Below are 26,436 nucleotides of genomic sequence, written 5' to 3'. Positions count from 1 at the left end.
CGAAATATACGGGATGACTAAAGGTAACAGGAATGCAGCAGTGATGAAAAATAGGGCACTGTGGAATTACAATAGGTATGATGTTGTGAGAGGAATGTGGAAAGGGGTCATGCTTCCTGGGCTGACGTTCGGCAATGCGGTCTTGTGCATGAGATCAGAAGTTCAAGCAAGATTAGAAATTAAGCAATGTGGAATAGGTAGGCTCGCTTTAGGAGCTCACGGGAATAGACCAAATCAGGGAGCCCAAGGTGATATGGGATGGACATAATTTGAGGGCAGGAAAGCTAGCAGCAAGATAAAATTTGAGAAGCGATTGAGAGAAATGGGGGAGGAGCGTTGGGCTAGGAAGGTTTTCAGCTACTTGTACAAGAAGAACGTCGATACAAAATGGAGGAAGCGAACCAGGAAATTGACTGGTAAATACTTAGAAAACAGCAGGTGGCCAAACCAAAAAGAACTATTGGTTAAGAAGAAAGTGAAGGAAACGGAGACTGACATGTGGAGAATCGGCATGATTAAGAAGTCCGCACTAGAGATTTATCGAACTTTTAAGCAGGAAATTGCCAAAGAAAGGATCTGTGATAATACTCGGGGTAGTTCTCTACTGTTTGAGGCCAGGACGGGAGTATTGCGAACCAAGACATATCGGGCCAAATACGAAGGGGTAGACACAGTATGCAGTGCGTGTGGGGAGGAAGAAGAAACTGCCGAACACTTGATAATGTTCTGTAAAGGGCTTCACCCTATAGTTCAGGATGATGGCGCAGAGTTTTTTAAAGCACTGGGGTTTAGGGACAGGGAGGGCAAAATAGACTTTAAGCGGGTAGACTTAACCAGAAGGAGGTTATCTGATTGGTGGCTAAAGTCAAGGCACGACTAAAAATTAAACCCTTTACTGCAAAGTATGAATCCTCAACCTCATTATTTAAAGGAGAAAAAAAAGATAAATCTAATGGTTAGTTCACTAAGTATTATGGCTAGGTAGCGTTAGCCGCCGCCCGATCTAAAGGGTACAGCCACATCCATTCATCCATCCATCCATGGAACGGGGCTGGAATGCAAGGAGGATATAAAAAGTTTTTATATCCTCCTTGCTGGAATGTAATGTCGCAGCCCGGTAGGGAGCAAGGCGCAGTGCATAGAGGACACGGTACACCGTGATAGAGGAGGTGCAGCGAGGTGCAGCATGGCGTGCGCCCCTTCCTCCTCCCAAGCTTGGAGCAAATCGTTTTATTGCGAGTCAATCGACCAATGTTTACATAAAATAAAGGCCACGCAAGTAACATTTTAGCATGTACAGAAGTGAACAATATGCATGCATCAGCGTTCATGCGCAAACAAGGTACGCACTACACATAACGCCAACTCAGATGCCCAGAGCCCAGCAGCTGTCTAGCGCTGGCTGAGATTCACGTCAAACAGCACGAAACCTTTGCTGGTGTAATTAAATGTATACCGCAAACATCCCTGCACTCGTGTAGCTCAAGATTTTGCAACGCCTCGTTGACAGTATTCGGTAAGCTTTCTCATAGGTCCGTTCGATTCGCACCACGTGAACCAGTTCAAGAGGTGCTGCACTTTGCCATTCGTTTCAGCGGTGCAGCATTGACAACCTCTGAACCCTGCCATTAGTTTTGAAATGTGCAGAAAAGGTGCAGCACTGGTTCACAATTTTCCTGCACCTCCTACGCCGATGGTGCCGGCTTGGTGCAGCCGCGCGTGCAGCTGAGCAGACGACGCAGCACTTGGGCGTAGGTGGCTTAGGCGCCGTACCTGCCTCTACAAATGCAGTGTGTTTTTTCAAGTTGTTTGCACCTCATAAATTGTCCGCATGTGCGATTCGCCGTCGGTCAGTGTGTGCTGAATGGTGTAAATTAAGCGAAAAGAAATGAAGCCTGTACCTTGTCGGCACATCGTCATTCGTTTTCGGTGTCGTGGTGTGCCTGCACCGCTGAACTCACGCTGCACAATATCTGAACTTTGCGTGCACAGCCGTGAACCAGTTTCGACTGGTGCAGATGAATCGAACGGACCTCATATCTGCGTCCCTTCCACGAGTGGCGAGAAGTGTTCTGTGGCGTGACTGTTTGTTTTCTGGTCAGCGCTGCCACCTGAAGTGCGTCTTTCCAATTTTATACGCCTTCGCACTATGCATGCTTCCGAATGCCTAAAATTGAATGGAAAACGGTTTTTCGTGCTGAACATTCTCAAGTCTCACAAATAAAATTCTTGAAAAAAGAAGTTTTGTTTGGTTTCGTTTACCTACACCGGCGGTGCGCTGTCGTCGTTTCGATGTTGGTGATCATAAAGGAACATAGAGAAAAAAAAATGTGCAGAAAGAAAAATAACTGCTTGGTGGAGCTCAGCAGCAAAACAGTTAACTGCAGCTCAATAAGGTCCGGGCAATCAAAATATTACAGCCTTAGCGCTATTGAAAGGGCGCTGTTTTGTTGTTACAAACTGCTCAGTGCCCCACCCAAGTGATGTCGTCTGCAAAAAATATATATATATTTAGGTTTCGTTTTTGAAAGTCGTCAAGCATAGCCACCAGGATCGCCTCGTTCGCCTTCTGTTGCGGGCTCAACCGGTGCATCTGTTTCACGAAGAGACTTCAGCGAGGGTTGCGATGTATTGTAGTTTTCTTGTGAAATTAGCAGATTTCGCAGCGTAGATTATTTCTCATTGGATTCCTGTCGTGCTTGGAAAGTGCGCATAGTAAGTTCTTTTACCTAGGCGCACATAGAACTGAAAGCGGTGTTAGCGGTGTGGACAGTGTGGTCGCTGCACCTGCACGCCCCGCGCACCGCCATTTCTGCAAGGGCAGACGATAGTTATAGCGCGAGAACAAAACGACGACACGGAGACAAGAAGGACACGAATGCTCGTGACCTTCGTGTACTTCTTGTCTCTGTGTCGTCGTTTTGTTCTCGCTCTATAACTATCGTCATGCCATACAAACTAGCCCAAGCTGCCACACTGCAAGGGCAGCTTTTATGTAACCTGATCTGTGGGCCTGCTGAAGGCCACTGAGGAGCGTTTATAGCCAGAAAAAAAAATTATGTATATTATCGTAATTGCCAGTAATACATGTTCGAGTTATGGTCACGTCTGTGGTTATGTTTATAGCGCCCGTCGAGTAAACAGTGCAAAGGTCGCCCTTCTTTCAGCGTGCTCACCGTTATGCTTGCCGTTTCTTTCGTCAGAGCGCAATGGTGAAGTTTTACGAAAGGAAGGACACATTCAAGTTTTCATGGGACCAAGTTGCTCAGGGCTTTTGGGCAAGGTACCCCAATCCATATAGGTAAGAATCGGGTTCGCATGTTGGTGTACACACTCCCAGGATAGCGCGGATTCTTGTGTGTTGACATCTTGTGTCATGGTTTTGAAGCAGTGTTTTGTGTGTTGCATTCTGCCTTGACCACATAACGCATTCCGCGCCCACATCTGTCGAGTTCGCGACGCACGCTTAGCGAAATGATGGGCCGTCTTGACGCAGTGGCAGCGAAAACAGGGCGTGGGGTAGTACCAATACGGTATGTACGCGACGGGGAATAGTATAAAATGGCCAGAATTTGAGCTGTTTCGTACGCCGTCGTGGTGAAAGACAGTACAGTAGACGGCACAAGAAAGTGTTCGTCTCGTCGTCCGCGCCGTTTTTCACAACATAGAATATATTCGTTTAGGCCAACATTCGGCTACCTCTTAATATTTCAGCTTTGTAACAAAATCATTCCTACCGAGTTCTAGGAAAGAACCCAAATTGGTGCCTTTGTTTAGTTTGCAGGTTCGCCTTGCAGCTCGGTGAGCTTGAGGGCCGTGGTTTCGATTCCCGGCCACAGCAACCATATTTCGATGGGGGCGAAATGCGGTGAACACCCCATGTGCTTAGATTTAAATCAGAATCAGTATGGAGCCCTCCGCAATGGCATGACTCCTAATATTGTTTTAGCACATGAAACCTCAAGAACTATTTTTTTTCTTACAGTGCCTCACACTTGTACTCTTGTTTGGTGTTCTTATTTCCAGCACGCATGTCTTGACGGAAGACATCGTTTCACGATATGTAGATGGCGGAAAGCTGTTCACAAAGCGCTTGCTCACCAAGACCAATCCTATGAACAGACTACCGAAATGGGGAGAGCGCTTTGTCAGCTCCAAGTCTGTACGCATTGTGGAAGAATCTGTTGTGGATCCACGCACGAGAACATTGGTCACCTACACACGCAATATTGGCCTCCAGCATATTATGGTAAGCTTCAGTCCAGTTTCAGTTCATCTTACAGTGGCAGTTTGCAAGCTATTGTGAGAGAACATCAAGGTTTTAGAGAACACCCCTGCTACACTGATGTTGTGTAACTTTCTTGCTCATTAGTAGGAAAGTTGCACAGCTTTGGCTTATTCTTGGTGCTTGTCATAAATTGTTGGCCTGTGATTGCATTTTATTTAGTGGACCCCTGACAGTGACATTTTTGTTTGTGATTTTTTCACTGTAATTTCTAGCTTTATGTCTGGTAATGCCAAAATTGAATAGTAAATGCTCTAATGTTTCATGTAATTAATATTACCACATTAATCCTGACCAATTTTAGCATCACTTCAAGAAGCCTGTCGGAAATCTTGAGAAAGTAGTGCACCACAGCGGGGGAGCACCTGATACTCTGTGTGCTCAAGCTTCAGTGGCTCAAAACGCACGCACAGTTTTCAAATCGGGGGACCAGTGCATGGTTAAAAATAAAAGAACGTGGGTGCTTCGAGCATGTCCCTTGCAGAAAAAAAGTAATCCTGGTGTAAGTAGCCAAAATCACCTTGGGAGCTGCCAAACAGAGCAGGAGGGGCAAGTCGTGGTTTTGTCTGAACCCCGTGAATGTTCTGTGATGTCGGCAGTACTTGCTGTTTTGTGTGGAGCGTCACAAGGGACCTCTGTCTACATCGTACTAGTGGTGATGTTTTGAGATGCTGGAAGCTCTGATGAGCGCTTGTGCTTATCTTCAAACTAAATTAAAATGTCTGAAAGGCAATATTCGTTTGTCATAATTGGTGAGGCGTGGTATGTAGGACTGTCAAACCACACAAGCATCTCGAGTTTCTGAATTTGGTGTCGGGGATCTTTTATGGATGTGATGGATGTGAAGGTGTGTAGTGATGACTGCAGGAAGAATCTCGTAAAGTGGTGCATCATAATCGTTCCATTTGTTTTTTCTGCCCATGTTCATTGGAAGAACAAACAATAGTCATGGAGCAGATGCCCATTTTTTCATTGTAGTTGACTGAAGTTGCTGCAAGTATTCACAAAATAATTTTGATGTTTTCTTTATGCTTTATTTACCATGAATTTTTATAATGAATATTTTTTTTCTTTAACCCTCCGACGGTCATCTACATTTGTGTGTATAATGCTTGAATTCTAGCCTACAGAGCAGAGAACGAGTAAATCCACAGCAGCTACTAGGTTTGAAGTACTCAGCTGAACACTTTATTGCCTAGTTGTCATTGTAGCTTCTGCTAGCATTGTCTCTCAGACAGGCCAGCGAAGCACAGATATAAATTTATTCAAATTGCTATGCATTGATTAACGATTTTACAGCTGTAGGATGTGCTGCAGGGTACATAAGTGCTGGTGTCTCTGGAATTGCGCTTTCGATAGAAAAGTTTAACACTTAATTCGGGTCAAGAATTGCTCAGGAGCATATCACCGCCTCAGAGCTCAGGCAGCTTTATTATGTCCGTATACAGATGTTGCTGGTTTTCTGGTATCCTTGTCAGGCCAAGAAAAAGAAAAGCTGTTGATGTACTATATGAAAAAGATGCTGAAGGTCCTGCTGATGTTTTTAATTAGCTTTGGAAGTGTCTTCTGATCAGAAAAAGTCTTTCTGATCAGAAAAGCCTATGAGCTTCCTTTAGTTATTGTAAGGCACAAGCATTTCTAATAATGGCGCTCCTCGTCGTCTTGAAAAAGTGATGCTTATATAGCCTGTCACAACAGCTGTATTCAATGCTGAAAAAGCGACTTGAACTTATACCTTTCATATTATATGTACTGCATGCGCATGTAATGAGGATCAGTATTCAGCTACATCTGCGGCAAGTGGTTTTTTGTCTACTGTCATTTCCATTTTCCCTCGTGAAAATAGTTATAGGGACACTAAAGCCAAATCACAGTTTACGTCAGAGTGAAAGCTCAACCAGCGTAGGACAACATATAAAATGACAATATTATCAACAGCAGTGCTCTACTTACCAAGAAATTTAGGTAAATGCACAAGCATACATGCGTCGCAGTAGGACATTCTCAAAATATTACTGATAACGTCAGACGAACTGCCTACAATTATTCACTCGTGATCGATCTAGCTGCAATAAATAAAAACCTTTCGTGCATCAAGAGATGCAATAAAATGCTGCTTGTTCGTTTGTTTGATTCGGGGAAAAAAGAACCACCGGAGGTCACTTTGGGGAATGGCGCGAGTGGTTCAAAAATTCAATTTTCGCGTGGTTACACTGGACAGGTCGTGCCATCTAGCGAGACGCAGTTCAACCAAAACATGTCTGCCTTCCCGGAGCCAATTTCAGGAAATTGATCAATGCCTGTTGCTGCTTTGGCTCTCGCTGCTTTCGTTCTGTCTACTATTGTCTGCGACCGCGCAGTGAAGCAGACAATAGTCGCCTTTTAGGCCCCCCGGCAGAGGCAACACACTTTTTTAGCCCCGGCTTCACATAGACGGCACCCCCACCCAGGGGAAATCGGCAGTCACCTTTTCCTATCTCTTTCCCCTACAACTTCGTCTTTATCTCTTACTTTTAGTCTGTCCTGTTTACTTCTCTCTTTTGTTTACTTCCAATTTTTCTGGCGGCAAGGGTTAACCCTGTGCAAATAGCCTACCTTGGTCTAGGCACATTGGGTTATGGCAATGTTATACGGCTGACGTCTGCAAGCTTTCAGCATTCGCAAACTTGCAGCGTCCCCTTGTGGGGAATCGTGGTGGGTGGCCGTCAACGCTGCTGAATAAAAATAAGACCAGCATGCATAGAGCATTCCCGCTACCTACCGTATATACTCGCATAATGATCGCTGTTTTTTTTTTTTTTTAATTGACTCCAATTTTGGGACGCGATCCTTACGCAGGGTAAATTTTCTGTAAAAAAATATTCCGAGCACCGAAAATGCAAAAAAGACGCTAATTAGAATTCTTACGATAGCTATCATGAACATGAACATAAGCTTACCTTTGTAATAAAATGCACCCATTACACAGGAGCTACATGCATGGCACACTGCCCTTTTATTTTTTACCTCTCTGACCCCCCAACGTTCAGACTCCGAAGCGGCAGTGTCGTCGCCGCACGATTCCCTGTCGGAACCAGCAGTGTCTTCACTGTCCCACAGAGGGTCATCTTCCATTCCGTCGAGCACGTTGAAAATGCAGGATGAACACGGGTCAACCAACAGGTGGCCGTCGCTGTAACAGTGTGGGATGTCAAAACATAGCGGCTGACGGAGCGAAACGACCCCATTTTTTTTTTCTTCTTTTCGTCGGTTATGGAGGTTTTGAGTACGTCACGTGCTTCAATAGTTTCTTCCATTTAAATAAGGAATTTAGGGCATTAGCATAATGATGCCTGCTTTCAGATCACAGAAACAATGATAGGCGCGTTCAGCTGCCACAGACATATAAACACATGGCGGGCATTCAGTGAAAACTGCGGCATTTGCCCTTACTGCAATTTTAAATGGCATGTTTCCGCCAACAATGGGCAAAAATTAAGAATATGTTTGGTGCGTGCAGTTGGCTAGTTTCATTCGACAGATCATAAAGGCGATGATCGTCGGCTAGACTTGGCACATGCCATATCAATGCGGCAAGTTCAGGGTACAATCATTAAGCGGGGGGAAAAAAAGCTAATTTAGAAAACAAAATTTAGAGTTGCAATCATTACGCGAGTGCGATCATTACACGAGTAAATGCGGTACTGATCGTACCGGCTTAAAGCGGGTACGCACCGATGACATCAATTTTTTCAACCAGCCAAAAGAAATATTTCCTCATTTCCACGCCATTAACTGTGAGAAAACTGGAAAGCAAGCCAGGACCGTATCTCTTTTCATAGTTGCCAGGTGTCTTACCAAAACTCTCTGGGCTAGATACAAGGTAACCAAAATGGCTAGCAAAGACCTCCTCCTCGAAATTCGGGACAAAGAACAATTTGAAAAGCTAGATGGCCTCTCAACTTTCGGTGACGTACCGATCACCGTAACACCACACAGATCAATGAACATAACTTGCCGAGTAGTATCTGACGCAGACTTGCTTGACTTGACCTGACCGAAACTGAACTTTTGGAGGGGTGGAAGAGCCAAAATGTGACTAATGTACAGAGAATTATCATCAGAAGAGATAACAAGGAAACACCAACGAAACACTTAATACTTACGTTTGCTTCCAGTTAACTGCCGGAATCCATTCAAACAAAGTACACGAAGACCTCCCTCTGGCCGTGCATACTAAAAAACCTCGTCGTTGCTTCCAATGCCAGAAGTATGGCCATGGCTCAAAAAGCTGTCGTGGTTGCCAGACTTGTGCACATAGTGGAGTCCTAGGCCACGTGTCTGAGAACTGCAAACAACCGTCACACTGTGTAAACTGTTAAGGAAACCATGCCACATATTCACACTCTTGCACATACGGGAAGAAAGAAAAAGAGATAGTTACTTTGAAGGGGAAAGAGAACATTTCATTTAAGAAAGCAAGGCGAAGAGTCTCGCCATTCTATGGACCTACATACGCTGATGCGGCGCGTCAGGGGGCACCGCCGCACCAGCCCCCGTCACTCCTTCGGCCCACGCAAAGTGAGCCGGCGGATGTGGGACCTGTCTACAAGACGGCTGTAGTCCAGGCTCCTCAGGTCTCAAGGCCTCGCCTCACCAGGCGAGGCCCAGAGTTCGAACTACCAGCTCGCACGTGCGGGCATCCAGTTTCTCCGAGGAGGCAATGAATACGTCGGTACCCTTGGTGACGAAAGAGCGGCGCGGCTACTTGGAGCGTGCCAAGGAAACAAAGCAGATAACAGGGCCTGGTGACGGCCCTGTTACTTAAGTCTAAACTACCCACCTAAACAGCCACTCGCTTTTCGTACACACAGCACTACTTTAATTTCACCATGAACACTCAAATTATATATTGGAACCTCAGGAGCCTCCTCAAAAACCTTGACGACATCCAAGAACTTTTACACGAACACTCATCAGAAGTGCTGTGTGTACAAGAAACACACCTAAATTCAAAACACACCAAGTTTCTCCGTAAATGCGTTATTTTCTGAAAAGACCATAATGATGCCGTGACATCATCCGGAGGTGTTGCCATCATTGTGAATGAAGGAATTGCATGCACACACTTTCAACTCCAAACATCTCTTGATGCAGTGGCTGTTCGAGCTGTGCTTTTCAACAAACTGATCACAATTTGTACTCTTTACAAACCTCCGAGCTATCGCCTACAAAATCATGACTTCCAGTCCTTAATAGACGACCGTTCGAAGCCTTATGTCTTCCTTGGAGACTTGAATGCGCATAGCAGGCTATTGGGTGACTCTCATTGCGACGCACGAGGTAGACTGATTGAACAGTTCCTTCTCTCGTCGCGCCTGTGTCTCCTGAATCAAACAGAACCAACCTGTTATAATCTCGCTAATAATACCTACTCCACCATAGACTTAAGCATAGTATCTCTGTCTCTTGTGCCTCTACTTCAGTGGAAAGTCATCAGTAATCCGTACGGAAGTGACCACTTCCCCGTAGTTTTGAGCACAACTACAGCAACTGAGTGTCCACCACGGGTTCCCAAATGGCTTATAAACAGAGCCGACTGAGAACAGTTTTATACCATCACTCGTTTAGGTTGGAGTGACATATGTACTTTGAGCATTGATGTTGCTGTCAACTACTTTGCAGCATTTTTGATTGATGCTACAACAAAGTGCATCCCACAAACGAATGAACACCGTGGAAAACGTGTGCCGTGGTGCAACTCTGAATGCTGAAACGCGTGCAAACAGCAAAACAGGGCATGGAGGTTGCTTCCAAACTCACCGACAGCCAAAAATCTTGACAGCTTTAAGAAAATAAAGTCTCAAGGCAGGAGAACGCGTCGGCAGGCCAGAAGAGAAGGCTAACAGAAGTTTTTGTCGGGGATCAATTCATACACACGGGGGGCTAAAGGCTAGAACATGGTTGGTAGGGTAGCAGGAAAACAAGTACACACACTTCCACTCGTAAACACACAGGGTGATACCTTGGAAGATCAGGTGAACTTCCTCGGTGCACACTTCGAACGGGTGTCCAGCTCGTCACACTATACTGACATTTTCCAAAAATACAGAACAAGAACAGAAAAGCAGAAACTCGAACACAAATGCACTAGATACGAGGCATATAACCAAGCTTTCAGTTTAGCTGCACTCCAAACATCTCTAAACTCCTGCAGTACTTATGCCCCAGGTTCTGACCGTGTGGTGTATGAAATGTTAAAGAAACCTACCAATTGAAACACAAAAAAACTTACTTTGTTTGTACAATGCTATCTGGTTTTCTGGCGCTATCCCTACTTCCTGGAAAGGCTATTATTATTCCCATTTTGAAAGAGGGCAAGGACCCTTCTTCAGTTTAGAGTTATAGGCTTATTGCACTTACAAGCTGCTTGTGCAAAGTTTTTGAAAAAAATGATAAACTGCCGACTCGTACATTTCCTTGAAACAAACAATTTGCTCGACCCATTTCAATGTGGGTTTCGAGATGGTAGATCCACCACCGACCACCTTGTTCGTATCGAGGCACAGATCAGGGACGCTTTCGTCCACTAACAATATTTTCTCTCTGTGTTTCTCACAATCAAAAAGGCTTACGATACAACATGGCGCTTTGGAATATTAAGAGACCTGTCCCACCTTGGCGTGCACAGCAGAATATTTACCATAAGTAAAGTTAGTTGTCAAATCGGACATTCCGCGTTCAAGTAGGCAGCGTTCTTTCCCAAACCTTTCTCCAAGAAACAAGCGTGTCGCAAGGTGGTGTACTTAGCTGCACACTTTTTATTATCAAAATGAATTCTTTACGCTTGTCCATCCCTCTCTATATGTTTTATTGTACATATGTTGACGACGTCCAGTTTGGCTTTAGATCTTGCAATCTGGCCATGTGTGAGCGTCAGGTTCAGCTTGGTCTGAACAAAGTCTCCAATTGGGCAGAAGAAAACGGGTTCTGGCTGAATGCACAGAAAAGCACGTGTGTCTTGTTCTCTAGGAAGAGAGGACTTCATTCTGAACCTGATATTCAACTGCATGGGCAACATCTTGCTGTTAATACTGAACATAAATTCTTAGGCTTAATATTAGACACTAAGCTGAGCTTCATACCACACATCAGGTATTTAAGAAACAAGTGCATAAAAGCCATGAATGTTCTAAAAGTGTTGTCACGCATTACATGGGGAAGTGACAAGAAGTGTTTAATGAATTTGTATAAAAGCCTCATACGTACTCGCCTAGACTATGGGGCAATAGCATGTCAGTCTGCAACACCTACTGCCCTTAAAATGCTTGATCCTGTTCATCATTGGGCATCCGCCTCTCTACGGATGCTTTTCGCACTAGCCCCGTGGAAAGCCTGTACGTGGAATCGAACGAATGGTCGCTTCACTTACAGAGATGTTACATGTCTTTTAAATATTACCTTGATGTAAACGCAGACAAGGATCACCCATCACATTCCACAATTAATGACATGTCAAGTCTTGCTGTGTTTGAGAAACGGCCTTCTATAAGACAGCCCTACTCACTCCGTGTGAGGGGCCTAGCGAAGGAAACCGGTGTGCCACTTGAACACCGTTTAATGGCTCCCGCAGTATGCCTGCCACTGTGGCAGTGGCAGGCGATAGACTGCGACGTGTTTCTTAAAGGTTACGAAGCATGCACCAATTGCACATATTCAGGCATACTTCTTAGAACTACAACATAAATACACATGTCCTCAGTTCTTTACGGATGCTTCAAAGTCCAACACTTCTGTCTCGTACGCAGCTGTCAGCCCATCCCTTTCGGAAGCCGGCGTTCTGGACTCTGATACGAACATTTTCACCGGCGAAGCTTATGTGATACTTGCGGCCGTTTAACACATTAATAAAATAAAACTACACAAGGCAATAATATACACTTATTCCCTAAGCGTAGTAAAAGCTCTGAAAGCTCTTAAAAAGCACAAAAACCCTTTCCATGTCTCACTTTATTCGCTCTTATGCACAGTCTACTCATCCGAGCAGCATGTTGTTGTCTGCTGGGTTCCAGGACACCGTGAAATACAAGGCAACGTTCTAGTGGACCAGCTAGCTGGATTTGCCAAGAAAACCACTACCAATACATTGATACCGATTCCTGCACTCGACTTGAAACCTTTTCTGAAGCAAAAGCTCAGGAGTTATTGGCAGAGCACATGGGACACGCACACAGGTAATAAATTGCATGTCATCAAGTCGCAACTTGGTCTTTGGCCACCAGTATCAAAATCACGCCACACAGAAGTAATACTTACAAGGTTAGGAACAGGACATACATACACTACACATTCATTTCTTTTGTCTGGCGGTGATTTTGTGTGACAGATGTGGAGATGCCCTCACCGTACTTCACATTCTGATCCAGTGTAAAGAATTAGACACGCTGAGAAGACAACACTTTCCATTACCCTACCGACAACAGATACCACTTCACCCTGCAATGTTCATCGGTAGGGAACCACTTTTCACACATATATCGTTGTTGGCTTTCTTGAGAGACGTCCGTACTTTTCATGTCATATACCCAGGCATTGTGAGCACGACCTTTCCAGAGAGGTCTCCGCTGCGGTGGCTACACTGAACAAAGCACTTGCCTCACGGCCCTTGGGGCACAAGGGTGTGAACGATCGAAGCACTTGTGCTAATGCCATACATGTCCACCATCGTTTTTATTATCACAAACTTTTGTCATCCATTAACACCACAAACTTTTCCCAGCATGGTCATGATTTTATTACTTCTATGTTTTTACCCGCCATAGCACTAGGAATTTTAAGGCCCTTATACAGCCGTTCGTCACAATCATTGTCCATATCTCTAGTCCCATGAACTGGCGCACTTTGGCCATGAAATGGCCCTTGCACCACAAAACACCAAACATCAAGTTTCACTGCCTAGTTTCTTCATCTGATTGTGACTTATATGCATTCCCTCAAATCTCCTTACCATCTCACTCATTTCATTCACCAATGTGAGTACACGAGCAAAAATTTTTGCAGGATTGTATGCAGTTTTTTGGCTCTGAGTACCCCGCAGGGGCGCCTGCGCAAGTAGGCGTTTGGTGTGTAGCGACACCACGGACCCGAGCTAACGGGGGAGTTTCTACTCCCTCCCACGCCTAGCCGTGCGTGGCTTTGCCGTGTCCGGTGAAAAGGGGATCCTGGGGGTTGAGCCGACGCTGGGTGATTGGACCTTTAAGGCCCCCTGGCAGAGGCAACACACCTCTTTGGCCCCGGCTTCACGTAGACGGCACTCCTGGGCTGACCCACCCAGGGTAAATCGGCAGTCGCCTTTTCCTATCTCTCTCTGCCTATATCTTCGTCTTTATCTCTCACTATCTATCTGTCCTGTCTTCTACTCTCTTCTGTTTACTTCCAATTTTCCTGGCGGCAAGGGTTAACCCTGTGCAAATAGCCTACCTTGGTCTAGGCGCATTGGGTTATGGCAGTGTTGTACGGCTGACGTCTGCAAGCTTTCAGCACCTGTAAACTTGCAGCGTCCCCTTGTTGGGCTCCGTGGTGGGTGGCCGCCAACGCTGCTGAACAAAAATAAGACCGGCATGCATGGCGCATTCCCTCTACTACCTGATCGTATCGGCCTAAAGCGGGTACGCACCGACGACATAAATCTCTTCAACCAGCCAATAGAAACTTTTCCCAACTTCCACGTCATTCACTGCGAAAAAACCGGAAAGCAAGCCAGGACCGTATCTCCTTTCGTAGTTGCCAGGTGTCTTACGGAAACTCTCGGGGCTGGATACAAAGTAACCAAAATGGCGAGCGGAGACCTTCTTCTAGAAATTCGGGACAAAGCACAATTTGTAAAGCTAAACAGCCTCTCAACGTTTGGTGACGTACCGATCACCGTAACACCACACCGATCCATGAACATCACTCGCGGAGTGGTATCTGATGCAGACTTACTTGAGCTCACCGAGACTGAACTTTTGGAAGGGTGGAAGAGCCGAAATGTCAATAATGTACAGAGAATTATCATCAGAAGAGATAATAAGGAAATACCAACGAAACACTTGATACTCACGTTTGCATCCAGTAAACTACCAGATTCCATTCAAACAGGGTACACAAAGACATCTATCAGGCCGTATATACCAAACCCTCGTCGTTGCTTTCAATGCCAGAGGTATGGCCATAGCTCTAAAACCTGTCGTGGTCGCCAGACTTGTGCACAATGTGGAGTCCTAGGCCACGTGTCTGAGAACTGCAAACAACCGCCACACTGTGTAAACTGCGAAGGAAACCATGCCACATATTCACACTCTTGCACATACGGGAAGAAAGAAAAAGAGATAGTTACTTTGAAGGGGAAAGAGAACATTTCATTTAAGAAAGCAAGGCGAAGAGTCTCGCCATTCTATGGACCTACATACGCTGATGCGGCGCGTCAGGGGGCACCGCCGCACCAGCCCTCGCCACCCCTTCGGCCCGCGCAGAGCGAGCCGTCGGCTGTGGCACCTGCCCCCAAGGCGGCTGTAGCCCAGGCTACACCGCCTACTCCCGAACAGAGACCGGAGACTCCAGAGCCTTCGGGCCTCAAGGCCTCCCCTCACCAGGCGAGGCCCAAAGTCCGAACTAACAGCCCGCACGTGCGGGCATCCAGTGCCTCCGAGGAGGCAATGGATACTTCGGCACCCTTGGTGCCGAAAGAGCGGCGTGGCTCCTTGGAGCGCGCCAAGAAAACAAAAAAGCAAATAACAGGGCCTGGTGACGGCCCTGTTAAGTGAACTCGAACTCCCCGTTTAAACAGCCACTCTCTTTTCGTACACACGGCATTATTTTACATTCACCATGAACACTCAAATTATACAATGGAACGTCAGGGGCCTTCTCAGAAACCTTGACGACATCCAAGAACTCTTACACGAACACTCACCAAAAGTGCTGTGTCTACAAGAAACACACCTTAATTCAAAACACACAAATTTTCTTCGTAAATACGTTATTTTCCGAAAGGACCGTGTTGATGCCATGACATCATCCGGAGGTGCTGCCATCATAGTGAATCGAGGAATTGCATGCACACACATACAACTCCAAACATCCCTTAAGGCAGTGGCTGTTCGAGCAGTTCTTTTTGATAAACTGATCACAATCTGCACTATTTACATTCCTCCTAGCTATCAGCTACAAAAACGTGATTTACACTCTCTAATTTATGAACTTTCGGAGCCTTATGTTCTCCTTGGAGACTTTAATGCGCATAGCAGGCTATGGGGTGATTCTCGGTATGACGCGCGAGGTCGACTGTTCGAACAATTCCTTCTCTCGTCGAGCGCGTGTCTCCTGAATCGAAAAGAACCAACCTATTATAATCTCGCTAATAACACCTACTCCTCCATAGACCTAAGCATAGCATCTCCATCTCTTGTGGCTCTACTCCAGTGGAATGTCATCAGTAATCTGTACGGAAGTGACCACTTCCCCGTAGTTTTGAGCACAACTACAGTAACCGAGTGCCCACCACGTGTTTCCAAGTGGCTAATAAACAGAGCCGACTGGGAACAGTTTTATACTATCGCTCGTCTAGGTTGGAATGACATCTGTACTTTGAACATTGATGTTGCTGTGAACTACTTCACAGCGTTTTTGATTGATGCTGCAACAAAATGCATCCCACAAACAAATGGACACCCTGGAAAACGACGTGTGCCATGGTGGAACTCTGAATGCCGAAACGCGCGCAAACAGCAAAACAGAGCTTGGAGGCTGCTTCGAAACTCACCGACAGCCGAAAATCTTGAAACCTTCAAGAAAATAAAGTCTCAAGGCAGGAGAACGCATCGGCAGGCCAGAAGAGAAAGCTGGCAGAAGTTTTTATCAGGGGTTAATTCATACACACAGGAGGCTAAAGTCTGGAACATGGTCGGTAGGATAGCAGGAAAACAAGTACACACACTTCCCCTCGTAAACACTCAGGGTGATACCTTGGAAGATCAGGCAAACTTCCTCGGTGCACACTTCGAACAGGTATCCAGCTCGTGCTACTATACTGACACTTTCCAAAAATACAGAACAAGAATAGAAAAGCAAAAACTCGAACACAAATCCACTAGATACGAGGTATATAACCAAGCTTTCAGTCTAGCTGAGCTCCAAACATCTCTAAACTCCTGCAGTACTTCTGCCCCAGGTTCTGACCGTGTGATGTATGAAATGTTAAAAAACCTACCAAACGAAACCCGAGAAACCTTACTTTGTTTGTACAATGCTATTTGGTCTTCTGGCACTATTCCTACCTCCTGGAAAGAGGCTATTGTTATTCCCATTTTGAAAGAGGGCAAGGACCCTTCTTTAGCTTCGAGTTACAGGCCTATTGCACTTACAAGCTGCTTGTGCAAAGTCTTCGAAAAAATGATAAACTGCCGACTTGTACACTTTCTTGAAACAAACAATTTGCTCGACCCATTTCAGTGCGGGTTTCGAGAGAGTAGATCCACGACAGACCACCTTGTTCGTATCGAGGCACAGATCAGAGACACCTTCGTCCATAAACAATATTTTCTCTCTGTGTTCCTCGATATCGAAAAGGCTTATAATACAACATGGCGTTTTGGAATTCTAAGAGACCTATCCCACCTTGGCGTGCGCGGAAGAATGTTTCACATAATCAAAAGTTACCTGTCAAACCGGACATTCCGTGTCCGAGTTGGCACGGTTCTTTCCCAAACATTTGTCCAGGAAACAGGCGTGCCACAAGGTGGTGTACTTAGCTGCACACTTTTTCTCATAAAAATGAATTCCTTGCGCTTGACCATCCCTCGCAATATGTTTTATTGTACATTTGTCGATGACGTCCAGCTTGGCTTTAGGTCTTGCAATCTGGCAATGTGTGAGCGGCAGGTTCAGTTAGGTTTAAACAAGCTCTCCAAATGGGCAGAGGAAAACGGATTCCGACTGAACCCACAAAAAAGCACGTGTGTCCTGTTCTCCAGAAAGAAAGGCATGCACTCAGAACCCGACATTGAACTGAACGGTCAACGTCTGTCTGTTAATACGAAGCATAAATTCTTAGGATTAATCTTGGACAACAAGTTGACCTTCGTACCGCACATCAAGTATCTAAAAACAAAATGTTTAAAAGCCATGAATATTTTAAAAGTGTTGTCACGTACTAGGTGGGGTAGTGACAGGCAATGTCTCATGAACCTATATAGAAGCCTCATTCGCACCCGCTTAGATTATGGGGCCGTTGTTTATCAGTCTGCGACTCAAAGTGCTTTGAAGATGCTGGACCCCGTGCACCATTTGGGCATCCGCCTTTCTACGGGTGCTTTTCGCACCAGCCCCGTAGAAAGCCTTTATGTTGAGTCAAATGAGTGATCGCTTCATCTGCAGAGAACTTACATGTCCTTTGTTTATTTCCTTAAGGTGAAAGCAGACAAGAAGCACCCCTCATACTCTACTATTAATGATTTGTCGAGCTCAATTTTGTTTCAAAACAGGCCTTCGATGAGGCAGCCCTTCTCAATTCGCCTGAAGAGTCTAGCTGAGGAAACTGGAGTCTCACTAGAACACAGTTTAATGGCTCCTGTAGCATACCCGCCACCGTGGCAATGGCAGACTATAGACTGCGATGTGTCTTTTCTAGAAGTTACAAAACATGCGCCTATTGCCCATATCCGAACATACTTCCTACACACGTCCTGAGTTCTTTACAGACGCCTCCAAGTCTAACTCCTCTGTGTCCTACGCTGCTGTCGGCCCATTCTTTTCGGATGCTGGCTCTCTACATCCAGGCACAAGTATCTTCACAGCGGAAGCTTACGCGATACTTGTGGCAGCTAAACACATCAAACAATATCAAATACAAAAAGCAGTAATTTATACAGACTCCCTCAGTGTGGTAACGGCTCTGCACAGTCTTAAAAAACAAAAAAACCCTGTTCTCGTCTCACTTTACTCCATTTTATGCACACTCTACACACTCAAACAACATGTTGTAGTGTGCTGGGTGCCAGAGCACCGTGAGATTCAAGGCAACGTGAGGGCGGATCAGCTCGCTGCATCCGTCCACAAAAGCACTGCCCCTACACCCATATCAATCCCGGCCCTTGATCTTAAGCCGTCTCTCAAACGAAACCTCAGAGTATACTGGCAGAGCAAGTGGGATACACACACACAAAACAAACTACATGTTATTAAGCCACACCTTGGTCATTGGCTGCCCGTATCGAAATCGCGTCATACAGAGGTAATACTAACGAGACTCAGGATAGGACACACATACACGACACACACACACCTTTTGTCCGGTGGCGATCCACCATTGTGTGACAGATGTGGTGAAGTATTGACAGTCCTTCACATTTTAATTGAGTGCAAACAATTGGACACTGTAAGAAAACAACACTTTCCATTACCCTACCGACAACATATACCTTTACACCCTGCAATGTTCGTCGGTAGGGAACCGCTTTTTAGTCACAAATCATTGTTAGCGTTTTTTAAAGAAATTCATAGTTTTCATATCATATACCCGGGCATCCCGTAGCATGACCTCTCCAGAGAGGTTTTTGCTGCGGTGGTTACACAAGAAAGCACTTGCCTCACGGCCCTTGGACGCAAGGGTATGAACGAGTGAGGCACTTGTGCTAATGCCATACATATCCACCATCGCCTTTTATTATCACCAACTTTTGTCATCTATTCACACCACACACACCTTTCACGACATGGTCATGATTTTATTACTTGTATGTTTTTACCCGCCTTACCGCGAGGAATTTTATGGCCCTTATACAGCCGCTTATCACAATCATTGTCCATGTTTTTAGTAAGATGAACTGGCGCTCTTTGGCCGTGAAATGGCCCTTGCGCCATAAAACATCAAACATCATCATCATTTGGCTCTGAGTAGTAAGATTGTCATATTTCGAAATGGGGGCAGGTTCCATTCTCTGGGTTATGCCTCTGCCTTCCATTTATCGTAGGCTCATGTTCATTGCCTCTTCATGGCCTTTCTGAATGAACTGTTTTAAGCACTCATTACCCTTCAGATCATTTCCCGTCTGGAGTTGCTCTCTAAATATACTTAGCTCCGAGAGGCTTGCTTTACCAAGTTCATCAGCCATGGTCACTGTTCTCTTTTCTTAGTTACGTCTGCTTTATTGCCAAACAAGGCCACGTCATTAGGGAGTTGTTTACCAAGGTAGTCAATGAAATTGGTGTGAACTGATGGTTTTTGAATACTGGAAGAAGCATTGATTGTGTTTCTAGTGTAGGATTCAAGTAGTCCATATATGAAATTAAGAACTTGCATCTGAAAACATTAACAGGCACCTATTCTGTCTTTGACTGCTATGATGGCTGCAGTCTGAATTATAATGATGCCACAACAGTACCATGCATCTGCTGGTGTCACCATAGAGCATGACATGTTATCAGAATTTATGTGAACTTCTGAGTGCGTGGCTTTCACTATACGTAACGCAGTCTAGTTATGAGCAATAAATTCCATGTATCTGACTACCTCTAATGTATGTTGTGTGATGCTAATGTGTGTTGGCTGAGGGAGCAAGTGCATGTCACCTTTTAGTGGAAGTTGAGAAGAAAATGGACTGGGTATGTATGTACTGAGAAGCATGTATAACCACTCACCATTAAGAGTAACAAACTGGATTCTAAGAGAAGGCAAGTACAGCTGGGGGAGGCAAAAATATGGACATATGAGATTAAGTCTGCAGGATAAACACTGCTGCAACACGCAGAAATGGGTTGATTGGAGTAGCATTGAAGAGTTTCTTTCCCTGCATCGAGCAGTTGGGCTGAAGATGATGAGATGATGATGACATAACTTCATGGAAATGTGGTAAATAGTCAACGTCACGCCAAATGAATAACCACACAGAGAAAGAAACACACATAGACACCACGGGCGCTCACTTACAACTGTTTATTCCTTGAGGAAACAGGCTAATATAAACCCACTCTTCGTCGACACATGCGCAACATTATCAGCCCTTCTCTTACTTAATCACGCTATCGGACACATGCTCTCTAGATACCGTGTTTCTGACTCATACAGGTTTAGTGACGTTTCGCTAACACATTTATTACCCCGTTTCTTTATGTGATGTGCCTCCAAAATTTCCTGTGCTAACTTTTTTGTACTTCTTCCCAGGATCCTAATATGCATGAAGTCTGATGTGCATCCACAAGCTGTTACATGTGCGCTTAGATGCGAACCGTCCTTATTCTTTACAGTGGAAGCCTGGTTTTCTCGCTCGATTTTGTATGCGGTTGTGGAACGACTTCTGCAGAAGGTTAAAAAAAAAAAAAAAAGCCCGGCTGAAGGACGAAAAGATAGACGACCAGAGGTAGTACCTTGTACTCATAAGGTTTCACACGACCTAAAAAAGGTGGCAATCGGCATGGTCTCCGGGGGTGTTCACCACCCCAAACACACTGGCGAAGTTATGCCCTCGCATCAATAAAAGTCATGCTCAACAGCCGAAAGGCTGCAAAAAGAAGCATGCGCGGCCGTTCGCTAAGTACGCCACTGGAGTGGTTTATAAAATTCCCCTATCGGACGGGAATAGCTATGTTGGCCACATGGGGCGCTGCGTTAATGATTGAGCGAGGGAACATGCTCTCAAGGAAAAGAATAAGGACGGTGCACATCTAAGCGTGCATGTTACAGTTTGTGGATGCACACCAGACTTCATGCAGATTAGGATCCTGGAAAGAAGTACAAACAAGTTAGCACGGGAAATTTTGGAGGCATATCACATAGAGAAACGGGCTAATAAGTGTGTTAGCGAAACGTCACTTAACTTGTTTGAGTCAGAAACACATTATCTAGAGAGTATATGTCCGATAGCGTGATTAAGTAAGAGAAGGGCTGATCATTTTGTGCATGTGTCAACAAAGAGTGGGTTTATATTAGCCTGTTTCCTCAAGGAATAAACAGTTGTAAGTGAGTGCCCGTGATGTCTATGTGTGTTTTTCTCTATGTGGTTGTTCATTTGGTGCGACGTTGACTATTTATGCAAGAGGTACACCAACTACCCAACACTGAGTTCTACTAAATGTGTTAAACTTCACACTGTCTTTGCTGGGTGTTTCTATAATAAAAATTCTAGCAACACCTCTCATATTTCCAAGTGCTGCTTGTCTTAGTACAGCACGATGCAGCGCTGAGCTAGTTACCTATTTTCAAAATTTTTCTTTCTCTTGCACCTGTAGCTTTGTCGTGAACTAACATTTGTGCCACATTTTTTTTGCAGTCAGTAGAGGAGAAGTGCATCTACAAACCTGCTGCTGACAACCCCAAGCATACCGTTGTTGAGCGGCGAGCCTGGGTTTCGTCTTCTATGTTTGGTTTCTCCTGTGCAATCCAGGCCTTTGGTGTGGAACGTTTCAAACAAAATGCAGCCAAGGCATCCAAAGGATTTACATATGTCCTGGAGCGCATGTTTCCTGGGACTCATCCGGCAGAGAAGGAGTGTCTTCGTTCTAAGCTGGCCACTGAGCTGGCAAAAGCCAAGGCAGTTCCACTGGTGGCTGCAGCCACTTGCAGCAATTAGTGACAAGAGTGTCAGCGTTAACTTAACACTGCCACATAGTGCTCCCATGTTATACATACTACTGCACTCAGGTGCACATTGTTAAGGTTGTTGGCAAAACTTTCTCTGCCATGAAATTTTTTTTTCTGCACCTTTGCTTTTTTTTATCCTTCTTCGGGTGCCAAGTAGTAGTATATAGCATTCCAGTGGAACTTGAACAATCCATGTTAACTGCTGCAGCAGTTTCGTGGGAGCTCCATATTTTAATGGAATTAATGCTTACATTTGTCACCGGGTTTAGATGGCGGGGATGTGTTTTGTTTTTACTTTGTACCATTTTTGTTACCGAGACTACTTTATATGGTACCCCTGTGAAATAAAATTGCTGTATTTTACCAGTTGCAACCATTCACTGATCCATTTTTATTTCTCTAAGTACCCCGAGTCACTTGTGTCCTCTTGTGTAAAAACATTTATTTTCTTCAGAACAGGTAGTGTAGTGTGCATTACATGCCTCTAAAACAGCACATCATTTTGATGCATGGACGCTATGTTAAAGTTCATTACTGTAGCTATGGCATTACCCAGAGGCATCGGTTATTGGGTGAGAGCACCCCTTCACCTGAGGAGCCCTAATTAGCAGCTGCATTTTGTTCTAGACTGCAATACTTGAATGAACCTGGTGTAAACCACTTCTGAAATTTTATATTACGATAACATATTTGCCTTAGTCAAATGCACAGTTATTGCAACTCTACTTGCTCGCCTCCCCCCCCTACAAATTCTGGGCAAATCAAAAACCTTCACTTGTGGTGTTGAGTAAGTCATGCTAAGACCTGTAGTGTTAGCATGAGGTAGAGGGTTTCATTCCTGGCTGCGATATGGCTGAGCACCATGCAAAAATGTTTATTGTGCATTGGGTGCACACCAAGGACGAATAAACATTTAGGTGGTGCAACTCCGCTCTTTGAGGCGACCACATTATGTCACATTGGAGGAGGGCCAAATCATGCTGGCGGCGTCTTGCAGTAGAAGAGAGAATTTCCGCCGTTGCGGCTTTCGCGAGAACCGGTCGCTCACGCTGCTCGCATTCCACGGCAGTCACAGTGCGGAGAGTAGCGGCGGGAGTTCTAATGCACTCGGTTGGTAGCGTTTCCTTTTCTTTTTTTCGTGACTGCAGCTTTGCGCTGCCAACTGAAATGTCTTTGTTGGAGCATGTTATTTTTGTATTTTATGTGATGTTATCTGGACGCCCATTCTAACAGGAGTTTCACCTCCTAAATATTTCTTCCTCCGTGGTGCACACTAAAGAATTCCAAGTTAACACAGCTAAATTCAAAGCTGCCCCACAATAGCATCCAGCATAGCCCTTATGTTGCTCTGAAATGAACCCCAACAGCTCTATCCATCAATGGATGGTACTAATCACTCTCTATTGTCTCTAAGCAGAGATTTATGGCCCAAAAACATTCATATTAGTGCAAGTTGCCACACACAACAATGTCCATGTTTTTGCAGTTTCACATGTTAATGCTGCCAAAACCTTGCATGTGTGTAAGCAAACCCTTCTAAGAACACTAGCACAACCTAACTTCATTAAGAAACCAAGGTCCGTCATATCGCCAGATTATTGGCCATTACCCAAGAAAGCATGTGTGCCGTTCCTGCTTTTTTTTGAGATTTTGAGGCATTGTACGAAGGAAAAGACATGGCATCAAGGCCTTTTAAAGCATGGTGGTGGCTACCTTTTGGTGGCAGAGGGTCAAGTTGCATGAAACCGAGGCTTCGGTGGGCCACACGAACACTAATTTTCTAGAGTATTAGAAATATTTTCAGCACCGCATGTCGCAAGCAATCGAGCATAGTTATGTCAAAACTGCTCTGTCGGCCTTCAGTAAGATTAAGTGGCAAAGGGAAGGGGGCAGGGAGGTTTAACTCCATGCTAGGGGCCACATAATCCAGCATCATTGGCTACAGGTTGCAGACCCCAGTTTTCATGTATTAGTGTGGCTAAGCACTACTGCCCCGTGTGCTCAGATTTGGGTGCACGTTAAAGAACCCCAGGTGGTCGAAATTTCTGGAGACCTTCACTGCGGCGTCTCTCATAATCATATGGTGATTTTGGGACGTTAAACCCCACATATTAATCGATCAAGCACTACTGCCTCTGTCGATAGTGCTAACTTGAATTCTCATACGGACAGGACATGTCGACCTGGTTGCTTAACCCTTTATAGCCTGGTGTCGCGAATTCGCGACATACAGAAAAACTTCGAGCAAGCAAGTCGCTAAATGCGTGCCGTCTTTAATGCCGGCTGTCAAGTGCTCGCGAGGAACGTAGCTTTCAGCATAAAAAATCTTGTGCTATCTTGTGCAATCCATTTTATGCTAAAACCAATTGTTTTGTGGCTGGTGGCAGTGAGTGCAAAGCGTGTGCAAGAGCACTCACTTCGTTTGTTCTCGCCTGGCTGACGCAAGTTCTATCTTCAATGACTATGTTTATTTGGTGTCTACGTGCTCAAGACGTGGCATACGAGATGTTGCGTAATTCTGAAGTACGTTTTTCATTGCAAAGTCCTCGTTTCTGTGATGTGGATAATTCGCGGCATACATAAAAGTATGCATTACAGGTCCATTTTAGATATTTGAACGGTGGAATCATTCAAAGGTTGCGATTGAAAGCTGGAAAGTGAAAACAATTTTTTTCTTTGGCAGTTTCTTATTTCATACATTAAAGGGTTAAGTGTAAGCTCAGATCGAATCCTTTCCTTCTATTGCTGGTGATGCAGGTCCATGTTTGTTTCTCCAAACAAATGTTGTACCTCTTTTTCTTGAATATCTTTATAGTACACTATTCTCTAGTGATTTTGGGCTTAAAGGCTGGCTGCCAGTATCACTTGTGTGAACATGTCACTGGTTGTACATGTATACTACAAAACTTATGAACTGGTAACAGCAGTTATTAAATAATGTCTGGTCCATGCACCAGAACATCAGCATCAATTGCTCAGTGATCTATGATTGCCTCAAATTAATTTCTATTATGCTAGGCTAACGCCAGTAGAAACAATGGGCTAAATTTTGAAGCCTAGGCGTAGTAATGTAGAGGAAGGACGTTTTTTATCACATGCTTTTTCAGCATTACTGAAAAAAATATTGCATATGAATAGACAGTTTGCAGCTAACTAAAATATGGTTAATGTCCATGAAATCAGCCCCTCGCCTTGTAAAATTCAAATGTCTGTTGATGAAGTGCAGATATGTTTTTATATAAGTATATAAATATCGCAGCATATCCACGGAGTGAATGATGATGGGTCAAAGCATCCCTCCGTGTATCCAACCGTCCCTTCATGCTTCCATCCGTCTATTCATTAATGCTTTTGCCCGCCTCAGTCCGTTCCACTGATCTCCACTAGGGTTGCAACCCTAGTGGAGATCAGTGGTCCGTTCATGCTTCCGCGAGTCCGTCCATGCGCTCATCAGTCCATCCGTGCCTCTGCCTGTCCGTCAAGGAGGATATAAAAACTTGCTGGAGTGGAAGCGACGCCCGTCAGGTGACGCCAGCGGCAGCCATCTTGCCGGAGGCAGAAAGCGCGCTGCCGGTGTGTCGCCTCCACGCTTCGTTGCTGGTGCACGCTGTTCTCTTCAAAGTTTCAATGAGTGCAAGTCTTGCTCTTGGATAATGGTTACCTCCTGCGTTGCCTACGGATGCACAAACAGGCTGAAGAAAGGTTCTGGCCTCACATTTCACCTGTAAGTACATGAAATTTAGCGTGTTCTACTCGCGGTCATTTCAGCCGCATTGTAGTTGCTTGCAGGCCCGCGCATGAAAGAGCAGCAAAATGGCATTGTGTGTACGTGTGCCGCAGTTGATTGTCGTATATTTCTTGACAGGTTTCCAAAGAATGCAGAAGTTCGGAGCCTTTGGGAGCGGGCAGTTCGCCGTGAAGGGTGGCGCGCTAAGGATGGAGACCGCCTGTGCTCTGTACATTTCAGTCCTGAGTGCTTTGACCGCACTGGGCAAACGACGCGACTGCGGGTGGGAAGTGTGCCCACGTCGTTTCCAGCTTTTCCGCCTCATCTGCAGAAACCTGTGAGTATTACTGCCATCGTTGGACGAGAAGCGTAATATTTAGCGTGCATAACGCTTGTGGCGTTACGGCCGCTACATAATACTTGTTCCACGAAATGTTGTTGCGAGTATACGTGGCATTGATTGCGTGCCGAGAATTGGCGGTACTGTGGAGGAGTAGCTGTAGTTTTAGCATATCGTTACCGTGTTTGCGTTACCGTTTACCGCATTACCGGACGCCGCCGGCGAAGGTGAAGTTACCGGTAATGGTAACTGCTTCACCTTCGCCTTAACTGGTGATCAAGATACATATTTATTTGTTTATTACTGCTGACCTGTTTACCAGGTCTTAAGCAGGAATGGGCATGCAGCAATGTTTACTACAAAAACATTATTGACATCCACAGCATACTGACAGTGGTTACAATTCAATACTTAAAGGCACATCCGGCGAATGGAAAGTATTACCAGAGCGGGTGCATGTCCTTTTTGCTGGCCTACAATGTCTCGTG

The 26,436-nt window shown here is 45.1% G+C and overlaps 1 protein-coding gene across 1 annotated transcript; it reads left to right on the top strand.

Annotated features, from left to right (window-relative positions):
• The first annotated feature begins 2,550 nt into the window (after positions 1-2,550).
• Positions 2,551-22,254, top strand: prel (preli-like). Its single transcript, XM_037426961.2, has 4 exons — positions 2,551-2,715; positions 3,204-3,301; positions 4,027-4,249; positions 21,571-22,254. Exons 2-4 carry the CDS (start codon positions 3,210-3,212, stop codon positions 21,868-21,870), a joined length of 615 nt encoding a protein of 204 aa, XP_037282858.1. The 5' UTR covers positions 2,551-2,715; positions 3,204-3,209; the 3' UTR covers positions 21,871-22,254.
• Positions 22,255-26,436: the final 4,182 nt, after the last annotated feature.

Source organism: Rhipicephalus microplus, chromosome X, assembly GCF_043290135.1.
Source record: "Rhipicephalus microplus isolate Deutch F79 chromosome X, USDA_Rmic, whole genome shotgun sequence".
Taxonomy (NCBI): domain Eukaryota; kingdom Metazoa; phylum Arthropoda; class Arachnida; order Ixodida; family Ixodidae; genus Rhipicephalus; species Rhipicephalus microplus.
This window is presented reverse-complemented; position numbering and strand designations above follow the sequence as displayed.